Raw genomic sequence first — 20,549 nt, 5'->3', positions numbered from 1 at the left:
GCCCGTCTCGAAGTTAAATTAAAGCCTAACTCAATTGATGGTTACAACCGGCTCATGAAATTGCGGAAGCCTGATGTACTTTTAGGGCCTTACCCAATTCTGTCAAGGATCAGAGGATAAGAAGATTACGTCAGAGATAATCCTAGAACAGTTGATGGAGTGAAGCGGTTACGTACGTTCATGATGTGATAGTTGACGGAACATGATGTTTGGAGAAACTGATAAAAGTGGAAAAGAAGCAGAGTAAGACTTGGTCATCTGATGGCAAGCCGTAGTAGCACGAATGCACGATCAAACTTCCACGTTCATCAACTGGCAAAAGCAAGGGAAGGTGGATGATGTTACGTTGGATAGGGGCTTGGCTGCTCTATAAATATTAGGCTTAGGAGATCAGGGGACATACGCTCACACATATCGATTCATCAGAAACTCTATCAAAATGTTCATGCAGTTTCTTTCTTTCGGCTTGTCCATCTAGTTCCTTGTACATATGATCCTTTAGATTTTCAACATCCTGTTTAGTTTGTAATCATCGTTCTTTCCCTACGGTTCATTATACAGACTTCTTTCGGTTAATCTAAATTTAGTCTCTTCAATTCTTCGACGTTCTAGGCCCTTTTTTCCTTCAAGCAAGGCACCAAACCATCCGCCGTCATCTGATTAGAAGTTATATTTGAGTATTTATTTAATTTCTCTTGAGATCTACTGTCTCTGTCACGCCCGCGTTTTCTTTTAAATAGTTGCCCAGCGAAACTCTCTCCATTTGAGTATTTTTCGACAAACAGGCTGACCAGCATATACAGAGTCGACTAGCCGGTACGGTGATTATCAAAATTTTCATCCAGACTATCTATTATAACAATATGCGGTAGTTGAACGCTAAATACGACTCAAATATGAACTGCAAGGATGACTCTTTTAACTCTTGAATATTTCCTGAATGAAACTAATAAAAATCTGCATTTTATCATCTCCACCAAGTGGAATTCCTTAGGTTTATGAACCTAGTAGAGGTCATCCAATCGTTAATTACAAAAAAAATTAGATTTTCTTTTCTGTTCAACTAGAAAGAAGATTCTTAAGTTCAGTGACCGAAAAGGCAAATAAAAAATAAAAGAACATGATAGGTTCTACAGGCGAGAATTGATCCTTCAGACCTCAAGGTTCTCGATGAGGTACCACTGCCTTTGGCTCTTTTTCTCAGAAACATATGTAACTTTTTATATGCTCTATGGCGATCCCATATGACCAGCCGGTGAATTCAATTGCAATGTGAACTTCCATTGCGTTTCGCTTCTTTATGAGATTAAGCACGACTCTCCCGGCCGCTACGGATCGAGTTTAATCAGGGCATACATACAAAGCAGAAGACCCGAAATCATAAGACACCGAGTATCCATCTCCCTGTACTGTTCATGAAAGTGAAGATGCATGTGTAGAGATTTCATATCCGTTGTAATCCAGTAAATCGACAAGATCAAGCCGCTCCCGGTGGGATGTGTTCAGACCCGGTTGGTCCAGCTGTAGGGTCTTCCCTGAGGGCCGCGCCATGCTCGTGCGCCAACCGGGTCTCATTAACCACGTCGGTCGGCTGAGTCAGTTTCTCCTTGATTGCATCGGTGACGCTCCCTATTGAGCTCACTATGTTGTCCTTCGCCTCCATTCCCCTGGGAAAGAGATCAATCATCAAAATCCATCCAAATCGACTTCTTCAGGATCTCATGATGGAATAAAATATCACTGCACTCATTCATCTTAACATTTCAACATAATTACACGTATGTAGTTATATAATCTCATCCAACGTAGGCCCGTACGAAGAAGAAAATTACAAAAAACATTATAAAGTAGCCTGGCTAGTTATTAGCGGATGTTAATTATATTATATCGGTCACCTCTGAGCTTCCTCGTGCTGCCCGGTTGCCCTGAGTCTCATCTCTTCCAGCTTCTGCCGCCCCGGTTCCTCCGTCTCCGGCTGCCTGCGATCCGTCCCCCCGGCCTCACCCGAGAGCAAGTCCCTGGCCTTAACCGCTGCAGCCTTGGCCGCATCCCTCAGGCCTCTCAGCTCGCCCACAGGGCCGTCCCTCCCTTTCACTTCGGCCACCATCTCAGATCTCTCCCGATCCTCGTCCTTTGTCGTAGCCATTCTCGCTCGCAAACCCGACACAAGCTAGCTATAGCCCGCCAACTTATGCCTCGGTTATATATATGTTCGGTATAAGATGAGAAGAAGAAGACGGATCCTTTTGAGGTACTGCCACGTGGCCAGTGAGCAGGAACTGTGCATGCCAAATGGCACCCAACACACTCACACGCGCGCGCACACACGTATGTGTGTATATATATATATATATATATATGTGGATGCACAGCAGCGGGGACATATTATTTACTCCATTTAAACACCAAATTAAAGTCTGTCGTTATTGTTCATGGTCAAGGTAAGGCCGTGTAAACCAGAACATCATAGTTAATAAGTTTAGAACATAGGATTTCAATTTAAACGATCAATGGCCCGAACATTTTGCAATCCTTTAACAGGTTTGTATTGTCTAATTTGGACGGCAGTACAATTTGAGGCAGAGGCGGCCCAAGATTTCGTGACCTAAAACTAAAATTTTAGCATGAGATTTTTAATTTATTTAATAAGATTAATTTATTTTTTATTTTACCTTTTTTTTAGATGCAAAATTCATTAAAAAATTTAGTTTATTTATTGAAATTCTTATGAAAAAAACATATCAGCATAAATACATATTAATTTTAAATTAAATCGCATAAATTAAGAAAATAAAAGAATCGAACATGACATGAGTATGGAGTTTAGATTTTCTCTTAGTCGTAATAGAGTGCACTTTATGATGAGAGTTCTTCAAGATAATTTTATTGTTTAAATACTTATCTACAAAAAACTGTAATGATTTTCTTTCCTTATTAATCGTAATAAACAAGAAGATAAGAATTAAAATGAATCATAAACACAAGAAAATGAGAATTAAATAGGGTCATCGGTGAGGAGTATAAACAAAATGAGAATTAAAGAGGGTCATCGGTAAGGAGTATAAAATTAACCATCGTGGAGGGAATAATGTATAAAGATGATAGTTCCTCTTTGCCTACTTATCTTAAATAAGAAGTTGGGATTGTGGGAATCCCGAATATGAAAAATAAATTAGGCGTTTATTGATAGAATATAAATTGTGTGCAAGTGAGTAAGGTATAACTTCTTTTTCAGTGATTGATCTAGGCAAATAAAATAGAAATTCTAATAATTAATAAAAAAATCCGAGTAGTCTATAATGAGAATTGAACTTACAACCTCTTGACAGCGAATATGTGAGTATGCGCGCGCCACACTCACCCACTTTTTCGATGTAACTTTATATATATATATATAAATAAGGGATATAAGTTATAATGAGCAAGAATTAATGAGGCATAAGGATTTTTTTTCCAGGATGCATACTCTATTTAATCCATTTTGAGCCAGCTAATAATAAAAAAGTAAAACTCTCATATCATGAAAATTTTTTTAAGGAAGACCGTAAATCTCATACAATGAAATAAAAATTTTAATAGTTAATGAAGGAACACAAATAATCTTATTAAATATCGAACATGAAATCTCTTAGCTATCAGACATGGACGTGAATTTTTTTTATTTTTTTTTCCATTACACATAAGGATATTAAGTTAGAAAAGTTACTATTTGGAGCCAGCTTTGATTCGAGGGCTGGACAGCGCTTGCACATACCCTGACGTAAACTCGTACATATGACGTTGGTAAGGAGAGTACTTCATATCCTCGTATCACTTCTTTATTTCTTAGGCTTCGATTCGGTTTACACACAAATGTCCGGAAAACCCAAGACATTGCATGCCCGTTAATGCGAGATATACAGAGGTCCGATTCTAGAAGGCCAGAAAAGGCCGGGCATTGCACATTATGCATGCACAATACGAGGAGCTGCGGTTTCCATTAATATAATTATCGGAGGACGAACAGAATTTTGAATTTGGCATCTCCATATTGGGAGAGACAAGAGCAGTCGATTAAAGATGTCCTTGCTTCGATTAAGAGAACAATGTACGTATGCAATGCAAGCAGCACGTGTGAATGAAGGTTGAAGGGAATGGCCAAGCCAACACCATGATAAGCAAAACCGAGCACTAGTCAATGAAGGAATGGATGTAAGGATGATAATCTTGAGCTTTTGCAAGTCAACATAGAGACAAACCATGTTTCTCCTATCTGGAAATGCATTTTCAATTTTCAATTTCGCAAAAAAATCAATGCTCTTCCTACAACGTTTTCAATTGTTTTTAATTCCCATAATCTACAGCAGCACGAGCAATGACCCTTGAGAGCTTTGATTTAATGATTGTCATGGACTCTAACGTTGAGTCTCCTAAGCCAAAGGGAATGGAGGATCATGTGGAACACATCGAACCTCTTGGGAGGAGAGTTTACCTCGAAATGCCTCCTTATCTGGACCACCCTCCTCTGCATCCTTATGTACTGCCTCGGCGATATGCTCGCGAGTATATTCTTCAGGTTCGGGATCTCGCTCACGGGGACCTCGACCGAGAATGACTTCCAGTTCAGCACGTCGCTGAATGGCGGGACGTAGTGGTCTGAGATTAGGACTGGGATGCAGCCGGTATAGATTGCCTCAACAACCCTGGGGCTCGCAACCTCGTACCCACTGGGGCAGATGCAGAACTTGCTCTTTCTCATCATGTCGATGTAGGACACGCCCCGGCGGAGGTACTTGTGAATCTGCATGTCTGGATCATTCTTGTGCTCCCAGTGCTCTAGGAGGATGGGCCTAATGGGACCGTGGAGCCCACCAGCGAAAAAAGCTAGGATCGGACGATGGGAGGGCGATGGCCCCCCAATCAGGCCTCGTATCCCGCCTGTATGAAGATTAATCTCTGGGAATGAAATATCCTTGGATGGGTTAAATCCCTCAGAGGTGTTCGCATTGCAGAGAACACGGATTGAGTTCTTATAGAGGTTCGGAACAGCTCTGGAAGTCTCCGGCCCCTGAAACAACACAGAACCAGCATACAAGATCAATGTTTAGGACAAAACAGTTAAGCATAACGATCAGCCTGTGTGCCCACAAACAATATTTCCAATTCTAGTATCACTCTTTACCCGACTCACCGCACAGGAAGAGCACGGAATGTCCCGATTCCCATCAACTCATATCTACTGAAGATATTTCAGTGCCATATGATGTCGGCGCAATGATTCAAGAAACGTTATGTATATATCAGTAATCTTACCCAATCGTGGCAGGCCAGCATGAAGTGATCCGCCCCAAGGCTTCGATTCCAGTATGGATATTTTGCGGACACAACATTAAGGTAGTCTATAACCGTTTGCTTTATGGGACCAAAGTCATGTGAGTCCTGCACGTATACAAATTGGACCATCATGGTTACGCTGAAAGGCAGGAAGAATACATGAGCCTTCTCTGGGTCCCCAGTCCGGAATTGCGTGCTTATTTCCATCATGTGAATGAAATTCCCCTCCATGGCGTAAATGCTCTTGCAAGGACCATTATGGAACACTGGTGGCTCCCCTTCTTCATATACGAAAATTTTAAACTGTTTTTCCATTTCCAAGTAACTCCTGCAGAACGAAAGAGCACATATAAACTAAGATCGATTGAGTTGATCCCTGAAATCCCATTTATTGTTAGGCTAAATTCTCACTGAACTACCTATGAAAGGCATTAGCATTCCGATACATCGGACCGATTGGAACATAGTCAGGGTCACTTGTCGAACTGCCATTCTTTTGTTCTCTTATTGCTGATCGAGCTCTTCGCAGGCCTGCTTCGAGCCTATCCAATATTGTATACTCTCGCAGCGGAGGCGGCGGCGGCAGTTTCTTCTCGGGAAGTACAACAGCTTCGCTCATTGATGGAGGATTGGAAGTGCTCAAAGTCGGAACCCGGCTATCTTCAATTGTCGCATTCTGCAATTGTATACATATTTCATTGAGCTCAATGTTGGAGATCTTTCCACTAACCAGACCAAGACTCAGACTCAAGATAAACATGCTTGTCGAAGCTCATGTACACGATTTCGATATCACAAAACAATCAAACCGGGGAGTGTAAGCAATACCGCAATCCATTAGGAACCAGGAAAAATTTAATGTCAAGCATGAGTCAAATTGTTTTAAATAGTTTGACCTTGAAATCAGTTAAATATTTTTTCAGTTACAATAGGAGGAAGGGATACAGGTGGTCTCACTAATGAGAATCGAACTTAGAGGGTGTTTGTCACTGCGTTATACCCCTTTTCTCTCAGTCAAACATTTAATTAAAACATGTTTAAAGCAGAAGCCGAGTAATGCTCTGTTAAAACAAGGCAAAAATATTAAGTTGAAGATTTGCTTACCGTTTGATCAGATTTGTGTCCTAATGCAACTTCCACGCCGGTCGGTGACGGGGCAGGCCTGGAGACGTTAAATGCGGAGCCGCCATCCTCCGCCTCCGGCCGAGGCGCAGTATGGGATGGTGGGGTTTCCTCCTCTACTTGCTTCCGGACCTCGAGCACAGCCGCCATCCGGTCCGCACTCGTCGCGGCAGTCCTGTTGGCCGCTGCCCCCCCATGAACGATAATATCGTGTTTAGAGGAGCCAAAGCTCCATAGCAGCCAGGAATTGTCAGACGGGATGAGCCGGCCGGGGGACCTCGGGCCGACCACCGTGAGGAGAACCGAAACCAGGATCAAGGGCACCGTGAACGCCACCAGCTTTGCAGACGGTGAGAGCGACCACATGGTCTTCGCCGACATTGAAGGCAGAACAACAAACAAAGCACACACTATATGAGAGCTTCAAGTGGCAACTGACCGTAACGGACTTGAGCTTAAGCTTTGGGAGTTATGGCTATGGAGGATGCTGATGATGAGGAAGAAGAATTGCAGGAGAAGGGGATGACGGGAGCTCGTGGAAGAACCAAAGCAACACAACAGATGGCCATTAATGGGTAGTCAAACAGTGCCGTGCGTCCGCTGGTCTGCGCCTTGAAACTTGGGTTCTTCATGCAACTTTCCGGATTTCCGAATCTACCCCTCCCAGTCCTCGACTCACATGACCTGCCAGCCTTTCCGGACTTCCGACGTTCTTTTCATCCCCGCTAAGAAGAACACAAATTCAGCAGCTTGAAGGTGAAGATGAATTATTAATATTAATATGAATGAGTTAAAAAAAGAGGAGGTGAAGATTGCAATCATATTCCCAGAATTAAACAAATGGCACTTAGCCAGTGTTGGTATGAGGAGAGCGCCTATCAGATTATAATTGCCATATTGGGGTGATGCATACTATTGGTTATTTTGAAGGTAATCTGCTTCTCCATTTAGCTAGTAATATACAATCCCAGCAAGGAGTGATTATCAAATTACCATTACCAGCAATGTATAATACTGCATGTCCATATCAAAAATGGTAATAATATATAATATTATCAGTCCCTGCCAAATATCTATAATTTTAAATTGGGAATCTATATCGGTGAAAATTCATATTAAAATTAATCTCAAATAATAATGCATCAAAATCCATCTTACTTTGATGGCATTAACTATTATATTTTAATGAATCCGAAACACTCCTTATTTTTGTGATTACAAATTTTTATGGACCGAAAACTGACTGAATTTCCCCTCTATCTTTCATTTATATATATATATATGTTGGGTCGATGTTGCAATCGTTCATAAACTCGTAGAGACTTGATCGTTCATTAGCTCTTCGTTGAACCATCTGATGACGAGTGATTTCCCATGATCAACTTCGATTATATTCAGTGACCGGATTTTGCCTGATCACATATTGGGGAGATCCACAGAAACTCAATGTTGGCATCAACTAAAGGGGGCATTTTGGTCCGTCCGTTCAATTAGTTACGTGCAAGGCTCTATAGCTATTGCTTCTCTCATGCGTGCCACCTTTGCCTTCTCTCATGTCATCGACTCATATTTACTACTCCAGCGGCTGAGGTTGCAGGCGGTCCGACTTCCCTCTTAGTCATGCGCCGACCAACACCAAAAACTTTGCGGTGCTTTCTAAAAAAGTATAAACTTATCGCGGGGACGGACGCGGGATTTAGATCAAAGAGAGGGGGTTGTTGACGGGGATAAATAGGAGTATAAAGTTTTCGAATTAAGGGAGTTATCATATGTAATTTTATCGAGAATCTGAGAAAAATATGTAAATTTGCATTAAGCGTCCAGATCTTAGGGGGCTACTGCCCCCCTACCCCTCGGTCAATTACAGCAAACCTTCATTGGTCGCGTAGTCATACGTAGTAATAGTTATACAGTTTCACATGCATGTCATCAGATTACCGGAGTTTATGTTTAATCAAACAATTGTGAATAATAATTTCCTTTTTCCCATCCATTTTCTCAGGATCCTGCGGCAGAATAGATTCTTTTTTTTTTCTTTCCCCGGTGAGAACATGATGATGTGGTGTTGACATATTAGATGAGATTATTAATTCCCGTTTGAGATCAGCCGGCTTAACCTTCATTATCAGGACCATATATATAAGTACATATTGATGATTTGAAGTAATGTAGACTTTCCCAATATAGCATGAATGCTCAGTGCACGATGAATCTTTTACGGCACTGGCAGGAAAACGTGCCCTACCTCCTGCACCATTGTATCGCCCAGAAACGAAAGAAAATGAGAGAGAGAAGTGAATCAAATGATCGAACGGCTGTATGGCCGGGTATACAGCGCAATCCCGGAGAAGCTCCCCTGTGTGTTCATTCTAAAATTAGGACGGTAGGGATCACTAATCAATCTTCGTCTATCAATAATGCGATCCCTGAGATGAGCTTTTCATAGAGCAAGAGAGCTTGTGGGTACTCACTGTCCCAATTCCTTCATTGACGTATCTCTTTCCATTTGCCTGCAATATTCTGTTGAAGAAAGTGACCTGATTATAAGTTTGTCTTCCTCCTTTTCTCCGAAATTGGTAGTCTGCTTCGATTAATCGGAAACATGCACGTGATCAAGAAGCTTCGCGACAGATTAAATTCGACAGTGTCCAATGTATGTTTTAATTGTTGTAGTTGTGTCCAATGAAAATAGAAAATCTTAAAAAACTAGCATAGATTATTCAAGTGGTTCAGCGTTTATCCCTAAAGTAAAATTTTGGATTCTAGTTACTTGAAATTGGAGAAAATCTACGATTGGAAGAGTTTTACTTTTTATTGAACCGACCTTACTCAAACTAGTTTAGGCAAGGTTCCTTGAACTTCCAAACATTGGAGAAATATCGTGCAAGAATAAAGTTGTAGGAAAATCTAAAGCAAATAGAAGATGTATATATATATATATATATATATATATATATATCTAGTGAATTTCATGTGTCATCTATTTATAGAATATTTAATGTATTAATTGGATTTTATAAAATATATGGAATTTAATACGAATTTTGTAAATTATCGAGAAAACTTTCAATTTTTCAAAGAGACTCATCAATATATATTAATACATGAAAGTAATATTAATATGGACATACATCCAAAATGCGTAAAATATGAGACAATTTTAACACAAGAAAAATTCATTTAATTAACGGAAATCAAACAATCAATGAACATGAAGTTGGTGGTTTATGATTTAGCTTACATAGCACAACCACAACTCACTTCTCGGCTCTCTATCTCTGAGCTTCCTCGTGCTGCCCGGTTGCCCTGAGTCTCATCTCTTCCAGCTTCTGCCGCCCCAGTTCCTCCGTCTCGGGCTGCCTGCGATCCATCACCTCAGCCTCACCCGAGAGCAAGTCCCTGGCCTTAACCGTTGCAGCCTGGGCCGCATCCCTCAGGCTTCTCAGCTCGCCCACAGGGCCGTCCCTCCCTTTCACTTCGGCCACCATCTCAGATCTCTCCCGATTCTCGTCCTTCGTCGTAGCCATTCTCGCTCCCAAACCCGACACAAGCTAACTATAGCCCGCCGACTTATGCCTTCTTGGGTATATATATATGTTCGGTATAAGATGAGAAGAAGATGACGGAGCCTTTTGAGGAACTGCCACGTGGCCAGTGAGCTGGACCTATGCATGCCAAATGGCGTGCAAACACACAACACACACTGTCAGCACCCCATTTCGGTCCACCGACTCCAAAACGACAAAATCATCACTTTGTCACCCCGCATGAGGGAAGTATTTCTAGCGAATTGCTCGAGCATTCATGGCCTTTGAAAAAGTGACATCAATTTTATAAAAATATTTTTGCGGGGTGTCTTTGAATTTCACGCGCGTCAACATCAATTTTCAAATCCGGGAAGAAAACTCAAGGTCAGAAAATATTTTATTGCATAACATTGATCCATAAATTTTTCTGAACACAATGCTGGTCCTGGATCTCTTTTTGGACATCCAATTGCAAAGACGAGAATTTTAATTTCGAAACGCGTTAAATTTGAATTCTCGAATTTAAAAAAAAAAAAGGGAGCCATGAATTCGGCCAAATTCAGCAAAGGAAGAAGAAAGGAAGTTCGTGAAGGCTTTCCCGGTTTTTGCACAATCATCCTATCTAAACCCTTCCTTCCTTTCTTGCCGGAAATCTCATTCATTCCTCATTAATGCTACAAGCTATCAGCAGATTTCGGTCAGCATTTCCAAGGGAAGACACGGCTAGGTTCATAGGGAGAGGAGAAAGGAAATTCATTAAACCATTTTCTCGATTTTGGGCAACATTCCTATCTAGACCTTTCTTCCCTCCTTGCCTCTCTCCCTCATTCATTACACATTCATTATTCAGCAAAACATATTCAAGAGAGGGCCAAGAATTCGGCCAAATGCGGCTGCAGAGGAGAAAAAGGAAGTTCATTAACGGTTTTCCCGTTTTGGCGCAATTTTCCGATCTTGGACCATCCTTCCCTTCTTGCCTCTCTCCCTCATTCATTATTCATTGACTCAGAATGGAGGCAGCAACTTTAAAAAGGAAGAGTGAGCAGAGAACAGGGGGAATTCGGAGGAAAGGAGGGCGGCAGAGGAGAGAATAAGAAAAAAAATCGTTATTGTCAAAAAACGTCGTTTTTCGGGCAAAACATCCATCTACCCTCACCCAAACTTCGAAAAAATACATACCCCACCTATTTTCGACCTTCTGAATCCATTGGTGACATCCATTTAGCCATTTGGAGTCCCTAGCCACCCGCTCCAGAGCTGAATGGAAACGAGCTCTTTGTAGATTTTCGGGTTTCCTTGCGTTCTTCGACCCCTACGACTATGGCGAGTCGTACGATTCTTCCTCGACGGGTCTCTAACGATCCTCACTCTCCCCGTGACACGAAGGTCACATCCCGAGAGCCGTTCCACCGTGCAAACTACTTGAATTTTTTATTTTTATTTTTATTTTCTTTCTCTTTCTTTAAGGTTTCATGGTTTTTTTTTCCTTGTTGATTCGGGTCAGTTAGGGTACTCACCTCTTGAACACCATCCACAGCTACTTCCGTAGATCTCTTAACAACCTTGAACCCCGTGCCCGATCGGAGGAGAGACCCCTCATTTTCCTCACAGTCACCTCACTCGAGCAGCTCACCTCATACTTTCCCCGATTCATTTTCATTCTTAAGGCATAGGTATGTCATCCACTAAACCCTTAGAGGAGTTAGGTCTTTTAATTTCCGAGTATTGTGGGGGTGATAAGGCGGTCCCAGATCAATTTCCATGCATGTTTTGGTATGAACCGGTGCCCTTTTTATCGATTTCGTTTAAATCCCATATTGTTATGCATGCTTGAATTTTTTGTTTGAAATTCCGAGATTATGTGGATACCGATTTCGCATTTGTTTGTTATTGTCGTGTTGTCGATTCAATACTCGCATGAATTGTGATGATGAGAAATATGTGTCTTGGATGAAAATAACATGAATCAGTCTAATCATTAAACCCGACTTTTAGAAATGAGGCATGTGAAAAGAAATCAATATGAATACGAATTTGAATATTTTCAAAGAATCAGATTTATATTTGATTGTTTGAAGTGAGAATGAGCCCACACGAATTAACTTCATGCTCATTCGACCGTTAAGGATAAAATCGACTAAATAAACCAAGACTGGTTTAATTAATCACTTGGACTTAAAATTGACGAATTAATTTTATTGTGATCATTTTGCCCATATTCTTGTGCTTGGAATGATGAATGTGTCTTTGATCGTAAGCTCACATGAATCGGTTTAATCATGCAAACTCGGCCTAAAATCAAAATTTTAAATTTCAAGACGGTTGGAAATTAGAGTTTATCGGGCGGTTAACTAATGACTATTCCGACGACTCGAAATCCGTAAATTAAAGCATTCAGCAAATTTCTAATTAACCTAAAATTCTACATACAGGATAATCGGGACGTTAAATTTGGCTAAATTAAATCACTTGACTCCTTTAAATGAATTGCACAAACCGATTAACAATCTATAATCACGTCGATAGTTCAAGAACTGTTAGCCATGCCCTTTTTAAAAAAATTCACAATTTTAAAAACACCGAGATACGTGCAACGTAATCTTGATTTTTCATGCACACACATATTTCTCGATTCAAGGGCATGACTACCGGTTCTTGTCCTGCCGTCATCCTAGTGTAGGTTTGTGCATAGAATGGGTCAAAACACGGGAAAACAAATTAACCACAAACTCGGCTTAATCAAACATGGGCAAATAGTCAAGCAAAGGGTTAGGTTTTGGGTTTTCAGGTAAAAACACTCTTGTCATAACCTGTAAAAACCACATTATCACGATACAGAATAATCTAAAAATAACCCACACATTCGAGACTTGACTATGGACATCATGTCTGTCGGGTCCGTTAAAATAATGCCGAATGCTACATGCCCTCTCTATCATCCCTTTTGTTTGTTTTAAGGGATGTAGCATTCGGCATTATTTTAACGGACCCGACAGACATGATGTCCATAGTCAAGTCTCGAATGTGTGGGTTATTTTTAGATTATTCTGTATCGTGATAATGTGGTTTTTACAGGTTATGACAAGAGTGTTTTTACCTGAAAACCCAAAACCTAACCCTTTGCTTGACTATTTGCCCATGTTTGATTAAGCCGAGTTTGTGGTTAATTTGTTTTCCCGTGTTTTGACCCATTCTATGCACAAACCTACACTAGGATGACGGCAGGACAAGAACCTGTAGTCATGCCCTTGAATCGAGAAATATGTGTGTGCATGAAAAATCAAGATTACGTTGCACGTATCTCGGTGTTTTTAAAATTGTGAATTTTTTTAAAAAGGGCATGGCTAACAGTTCTTGAACTATCGACGTGATTATAGATTGTTAATCGGTTTGTGCAATTCATTTAAAGGAGTCAAGTGATTTAATTTAGCCAAATTTAACGTCCCGATTATCCTGTATGTAGAATTTTAGGTTAATTAGAAATTTGCTGAATGCTTTAATTTACGGATTTCGAGTCGTCGGAATAGTCATTAGTTAACCGCCCGATAAACTCTAATTTCCAACCGTCTTGAAATTTAAAATTTTGATTTTAGGCCGAGTTTGCATGATTAAACCGATTCATGTGAGCTTACGATCAAAGACACATTCATCATTCCAAGCACAAGAATATGGGCAAAATGATCACAATAAAATTAATTCGTCAATTTTAAGTCCAAGTGATTAATTAAACCAGTCTTGGTTTATTTAGTCGATTTTATCCTTAACGGTCGAATGAGCATGAAGTTAATTCGTGTGGGCTCATTCTCACTTCAAACAATCAAATATAAATCTGATTCTTTGAAAATATTCAAATTCGTATTCATATTGATTTCTTTTCACATGCCTCATTTCTAAAAGTCGGGTTTAATGATTAGACTGATTCATGTTATTTTCATCCAAGACACATATTTCTCATCATCACAATTCATGCGAGTATTGAATCGACAACACGACAATAACAAACAAATGCAAAATCGGTATCCACATAATCTCGGAATTTCAAACAAAAAATTCAAGCATGCATAACAATATGGGATTTAAACGAAATCGATAAAAAGGGCACCGGTTCATACCAAAACATGCATGGAAATCGATCTGGGACCGCCTTATCACCCCCACAATACTCGGAAATTAAAAGACCTAACTCCTCTAAGGGTTTAGTGGATGACATACCTATGCCTTAAGAATGAAAATGAATCGGGGAAAGTATGAGGTGAGCTGCTCGAGTGAGGTGACTGTGAGGAAAATGAGGGGTCTCTCCTCCGATCGGGCACGGGGTTCAAGGTTGTTAAGAGATCTACGGAAGTAGCTGTGGATGGTGTTCAAGAGGTGAGTACCCTAACTGACCCGAATCAACAAGGAAAAAAAAAACCATGAAACCTTAAAGAAAGAGAAAGAAAATAAAAATAAAAATAAAAAATTCAAGTAGTTTGCACGGTGGAACGGCTCTCGGGACGTGACCTTCGTGTCACGGGGAGAGTGAGGATCGTTAGAGACCCGTCGAGGAAGAATCGTACGACTCGCCATAGTCGTAGGGGTCGAAGAACGCAAGGAAACCCGAAAATCTACAAAGAGCTTGTTTCCATTCAGCTCTGGAGCGGGTGGCTAGGGACTCCAAATGGCTAAATGGATGTCACCAATGGATTCAGAAGGTCGAAAATAGGTGGGGTATGTATTTTTTCGAAGTTTGGGTGAGGGTAGATGGATGTTTTGCCCGAAAAACGACGTTTTTTGACAATAACGATTTTTTTTCTTATTCTCTCCTCTGCAGCCCTCCTTTCCTCCGAATTCCCCCTGTTCTCTGCTCACTCTTCCTTTTTAAAGTTGCTGCCTCCATTCTGAGTCAATGAATAATGAATGAGGGAGAGAGGCAAGAAGGGAAGGATGGTCCAAGATCGGAAAATTGCGCCAAAACGGGAAAACCGTTAATGAACTTCCTTTTTCTCCTCTGCAGCTGCATTTGGCCGAATTCTTGGCCCTCTCTTGAATATGTTTTGCTGAATAATGAATGTGTAATGAATGAGGGAGAGAGGCAAGGAGGGAAGAAAGGTCTAGATAGGAATGTTGCCCAAAATCGAGAAAACGGTTTAATGAATTTCCTTTCTCCTCTCCCTATGAACCTAGCCGTGTCTTCCCTTGGAAATGCTGACCGAAATCTGCTGATAGCTTGTAGCATTAATGAGGAATGAATGAGATTTCCGGCAAGAAAGGAAGGAAGGGTTTAGATAGGATGATTGTGCAAAAACCGGGAAAGCCTTCACGAACTTCCTTTCTTCTTCCTTTGCTGAATTTGGCCGAATTCTTGGCTCCTTTTTTTTTTAAAAAAAAAATTCGAGAATTCAAATTTAACGCGCTTCGAAATTAAAATTCTCATCTTTGCAATTGGATGTCCAAAAAGAGATCCAGGACCAGCATTGTGTTCAGAAAAATTTATAGATCAATGTTATGCAATAAAATATTTTATGACCTTGAGTTTTCTTCCCGGATTTGAAAATTGATGTTGACGCGCGTGAAATTCAAAGACACCCCGCAAAAATATTTTTATAAAATTGATGTCACTTTTTCAAAGGACATGAATGCTCGAGCAATTCGCTAAAAATACTTCCCTCATGCGGGGTGACAAAGTGATGATTTTGTCGCTTTGGAGTCGGTGGATCGAAATGGGGTGCTGACACACACACATATACATATAATTTACTCCATTTCAACACCAAATTAAAATCTGTCGTTATTGTTCATGGTCAAGGTAAGGCCGCGTAAACCAGAACATCATACTTAATAAGTTTAGAACATAGGACTTCAGTTTAAACGATCAATGGCTCGAACATTTTGCAATCCTTTAACAGGTTTGTATTGTCAGGTTTGCATTGTCTAACTTGGACGGCAGTGCAATTTGAGGCAGAGGCGGCCCAAGATTTCGTGACCTAAAACTAAATTATAGGATGAGATTTTTAATTTATTTAATAAAATTAACTTATTTTTTATTAGTATTTTTATTTTACCTTTTTTTAGATGCAGAATTCATAAAAGTTTTTTTAGTTTATATATTGAAATTCTTATGAAAAAAATATCAGCATAAATACATAGTAATTCTACATTAAATCTTATAAATTAAGAAAATAAAAGAATCGAACATGACATGAGTATGGAGTTTAGATTTTCTCTTAGTCGTAATAGAGTGCACTTTATGATGAGAGTTCTTCAAGATAATTTTATTGTTTAAATACTTGTCAAAAAAAAATATAATGATTTTCTTTCTTTATTAATCGTAATAAACAAGAAGACAAGAATTAAAATGAATCATAAACACAAGAAAATGAGAATTAAATTGGGTCATCGGTAAGGAGTATAAACAAAATGAGAATTAAAGAGGGTCATTGGTAAGGAGTATAAAATTGACCATTATGGAGGGAATAATGTATAAAGATGATACTAGGTCAAGAGGAAATTTCCTCTTTGCCTACTTATTTTAAATAAGAAGTCGGGATCGTGGGAATACCGAATACGAAAAATAAATTAGGCGTTTATAGAGAGAATAGAAATTGTGTGCAAGTGAGTAGGGTATAACTTCTTTTTCAGTCATTGATCAAGGCCAATAAAATAGAAATTCTAATAACTAATAGAAGGATCCGGGTAGTCCTCAACGAGAATTGAACTTACAATCTCTTGACTGGCGAATATGCGCGCACCACACTTACCCACTTTTTCGATGTAACTTTATATATATATATATATATAAGGGATATAAGTTATAATCAGCAAGAATTAATGAGGCATAAGGATAAAAGCTCACCCACTTTTTCGATGTAAAAGGAATATGCATCCTATCCCTACCTATATATATATATATATAAGGGATATAAGTTATAATGAGCAAGAATTAATGAGGCATAAGGATCTTTTTTTTCCAGTATGCATACCATAATATCTGAAAGCGAGCCTTGATTAATTCATTTTGAGTCAGATCGGTCCTTTAAAAAGTAAAAACTCTCATACCATGAATTTTTTTTAAGGAAGACCGTAAGCCTCGTACAATGAAATAAAAATTCTAATAGTTAATGAAGGGATACAAATAGTCTTACTGAATATCAAACCTGAAATCTCTTGACTACAAGGAGTGACGTGAATTTTTTTTATTTTTTTTTCCAATACACATAAGGATATTAAGTTAGAAAAGTTACTATTTGGAGCCGTAATTATACTACATACTACACAGTAATCTAATAATTATAATAGGTAACAAACTGGGAGGCCTAAGGCGAAGGGTTAAAAGGCTTTAGTAGCATTGCCCTAGAGCCAGCTTTGATTCAAGGGCTAGACCGCGCTTGCACATACCCTGACGTAAACTCGTACGTATGACGTTGGTAAGGAGAGTACTTCATATCCTCGTATCGCTTCTTTATTTCTTAGGCTTCGATTCGGTTTACACACAAATGTCCGGAGAACCCAGACATTGCATGCCCGTTAATGTGAGATATAAAGAGGTCCCATTCTAGAAGGCCAGAAAAGGCCGGGCATTGCACATTATGCATGTCCAATACGAGGAGCTGCGGTTAATTATCGGAGGATGAACAGAATTTTGAATTTGGCATCTCCATATTGGGAGAGACCATAGCAGTCGATTAAAGATGTCCTTGCTTCGATTAAAGGTTGAAGGGAATGGCCAAGCCAACACCATGATAAGCAAAACCGAGCACTAGTCAATGAAGGAATGGATGTAAGGATGATGAATCTTGAGCCTTTGCAAGTCAACGTAGAGACAAACCATGTTTCTCCTATCTGGAAACGCATTTTCAATTTTCAATTTCGCAAAAAAATCAATGCTCTTCCTACAACGTTTTCAATTGTTTTTAATTCCCATAATCTACAACAGCACGAGCAATGACCCTTGAGAGCTTTGATTTAATGATTGACATGGACTCTAACGTTGAGTCTCCTAAGCCAAAGGGAATGGAGGATCATGTGGAACACATCGAACCTCTTGGGAGGAGAGTTTACCTCGAAATGCCTCCTTATCTGGACCACCCTCCTCTGCATCCTTATGTACTGCCTCGGCGATATGCTTTCGAGTATATTCTTCAGGTTCAGGATCTCGCTCACGGGGACCTCGACCGAGAATGACTTCCAGTTCAGCACGTCGCTGAATGGTGGGACGTAATGGTCTGAGATTAGGACTGGGATGCAGCCGGTATAGATTGCCTCAACAACCCTGGGGCTCGCAACCTCGTACCCACTGGGGCAGATGCAGAACTTGCTCTTTCTCATCATGTCGATGTAGGACACGCCCCGGCGGAGGTACTTGTGGATCTGCATGTCTGGATCATTCTTGTGCTCCCAGTGCTCTAGGAGGATGGGCCTAATGGGACCGTGGAGCCCACCAGCGAAAAAAGCTAGGATCGGACGATGGGAGGGCGATGGCCACCCAATCAGGCCTCGTATCCTGCCTGTAAGAAGATTAATCTCTGGGAATGAAACATCCTTCGATGGGTTAAATCCCTCGGAGGTGTTCGCATTGCAGAGAACACGGATTGAGTTCTTATAGAGGTTCGGAACAGCTCTGGAAGTCTCCGGCCCCTGAAACCACACAGAACCAGCATACAAGATCAATGTTTAGGACAAAAAAGTTAAGCATAATGATCAGCCTGTGCGCCCACAAACAATATTTCCAATTCTAGTATCACTCTTTACCCAACTCACCGCGCAGGAAGGGCACGAAATGTCCCGATTCCATCAACTCATATCTACTGAAGATATTTTCAGTGCCATATAATGTTGGTGCAATGATTCAAGACACGTTATGTATGAATCAGTAATCTTACCCAATCGTGGCAGGCCAGCATGAAGTGATCCGCCCCAAGGCTTCGATTCCAGTATGGATATTTTGCAGACACAACATTAAGGTAGTCTATAACCGTCTGCTTTATGGGACCATAGTCATATGAGTCCTGCACGTATACAAATCGGACCATCATGGCTACGCTGAAAGGCAGGAAGAATACATGAGCCTTCTCTGGGTCCCTGGTCCGGAATTGCGTGCTTATTTCCATCATGTGAATGAAATTCCCCTCCATGGCGTAAATGCTATTACAAGGACCATTATGGAACACTGGTGGCTCCCCTTCTTCATATACGAAAATTTTATACTGCTTTTCCATTTCCAAGTAACTCCTGCAGAACGAAAGAGCGCTTATAAACTAAGATCGATTGAGTTGATCCCTGAAATCCCATTTATTGTTAGGCTAAATTCTCACTGAACTACCTATGAAAGGCATTAGCATTCCGATAAATCGGACCGATTGGAACATAGTCCGGGTCACTTGTCGAGCCGCCATTCTTTCGTTCTCTTATTGCTGATCGAGCTCTTCGCAGGCCTGCTTCCAGCCTATCCAATATTGTATATTCTCGCAGCGGAGGCGGCGGCGGCAGTTTCTTCTCGGGAAGTACAACAGCTTCGCTCATTGATGGAGGATTGGAAGTGTTCAAAGTCGGAACCGGGCTATCTTCAATCGTCACATTCTGCCACTATATACATATTACATTGAGCTCAATGTTGGAGATCTTTCCACTAACTAGACCGAGACTCAGACTCAAGATAAACATGCTTGTCGAAGCTCATGTACACGATTTCGATATCTCACAAAACAATCAAACCCGGGAGTGTAAGCAATACCGCAATCCATTAGGAACCAGGAAAAATTTAATGTCAAGCATGAGTTAAATTGTTTAAAATAGTTTGACCTTGAAATCAGTCAAACATTTAATTCAGACATGTTTAAAGCAGAAGCCGAGTAATGCTCTGTTAAAACAAGGCAAAAATATTAAGTTGAAGATTTGCTTACCGTTTGATCAGATTCGTGTCCTAACGCAACTTCCACGCCAGTCGGTGACCGGGCAGGCCCGGAGACATTAAACACGGAGCCGCCATCCCCCGCCTCCGGTCGGGGCGCAGTATGCGATGGTGGGGTTTCCTCCTCTACTTTCTTCCGGACCTCGAGCACAGCCGCCATCCGCTCCACACCCATCACGGCAGTCCTGTTGGCCGCTGCCGCCCCATGACCGATAATATCGTGTTTAGAAGAGCCAAAGCTCCATAGCAGCCAGGAATTGTCGGACAGGATGACCCGGCCGGGGTACCTCGGGCCGACCACCTTGAGGAGAACCGAAACCAGGATAAAGGGCACCATGAACGCCACCAGCTTTGCAGACGGTGAGAGCGACCACATGATCTTCGCCGACACTGAAGGCAGAACAACAAACAAAGCACACACTCTATGAGAGCTTCAAGTGACAACTGACCGTAACTTGCTTGAGCTTTAAGCTTTGGGAGTTATGGCTATGGAGGATGCTGATGATGGGGAAGAAGAATTGCAGGTGAAAGGGGTGACGGGGGCTCGTGGAAGAACCAAAGCAACATAACATATGGCCATTAATGGGCAGTCAAACAGTGCCATACGTCCGCTGGTCTGCGCCTTATCATCATGCAACTTTCCGGATTTCCGAATCTACCCCTCCCAGTCCTCGACTCCCATGACCTGCCAGGGGTTCCGC

At 40.9% G+C, this 20,549-nt stretch overlaps 2 protein-coding genes across 5 annotated transcripts; both read right to left on the bottom strand.

Annotated features, from left to right (window-relative positions):
- Positions 1 to 1,025: 1,025 nt before the first annotated feature.
- On the bottom strand, positions 1,026 to 2,177 carry LOC116196270 (late embryogenesis abundant protein ECP63-like). Its single transcript, XM_031525915.1, has 2 exons — positions 1,896 to 2,177; positions 1,026 to 1,667 (listed from the first exon to the last, which is right to left on the bottom strand). Exons 1-2 carry the CDS (start codon positions 2,144 to 2,146, stop codon positions 1,478 to 1,480), a joined length of 441 nt encoding a protein of 146 aa, XP_031381775.1. The 5' UTR covers positions 2,147 to 2,177; the 3' UTR covers positions 1,026 to 1,477.
- Positions 2,178 to 4,124: 1,947 nt separating this feature from the next.
- LOC116196262 (probable glycosyltransferase At5g03795) lies at positions 4,125 to 20,532 on the bottom strand. Of its 4 annotated transcripts, none has more exons than XM_031525903.1 (4): positions 19,841 to 20,532; positions 5,733 to 5,989; positions 5,293 to 5,641; positions 4,125 to 5,047 (listed from the first exon to the last, which is right to left on the bottom strand). In XM_031525903.1, the coding sequence occupies exons 1-4, from the start codon at positions 20,222 to 20,224 to the stop codon at positions 4,376 to 4,378; spliced, it is 1,662 nt and encodes a 553-aa protein (XP_031381763.1). In that variant the 5' UTR covers positions 20,225 to 20,532; the 3' UTR covers positions 4,125 to 4,375. The 4 variants fall into 4 exon arrangements, with proteins under 4 accessions (XP_031381763.1, XP_031381760.1, XP_031381761.1 ...); XM_031525900.1 differs by lacking the exon at positions 19,841 to 20,532 and adding an exon at positions 6,418 to 7,128; XM_031525901.1 differs by lacking the exons at positions 4,125 to 5,047; positions 5,293 to 5,641; positions 5,733 to 5,989 and adding exons at positions 17,720 to 18,575; positions 18,821 to 19,169; positions 19,261 to 19,523 and having other exon boundaries at positions 19,841 to 20,453.
- Positions 20,533 to 20,549: the final 17 nt, after the last annotated feature.

Source organism: Punica granatum, chromosome 2, assembly GCF_007655135.1.
Source record: "Punica granatum isolate Tunisia-2019 chromosome 2, ASM765513v2, whole genome shotgun sequence".
Classification (NCBI taxonomy): domain Eukaryota; kingdom Viridiplantae; phylum Streptophyta; class Magnoliopsida; order Myrtales; family Lythraceae; genus Punica; species Punica granatum.
Note: the sequence above shows the minus strand (reverse complement) of the source record. Positions and strands in the feature narration are given on the sequence as shown.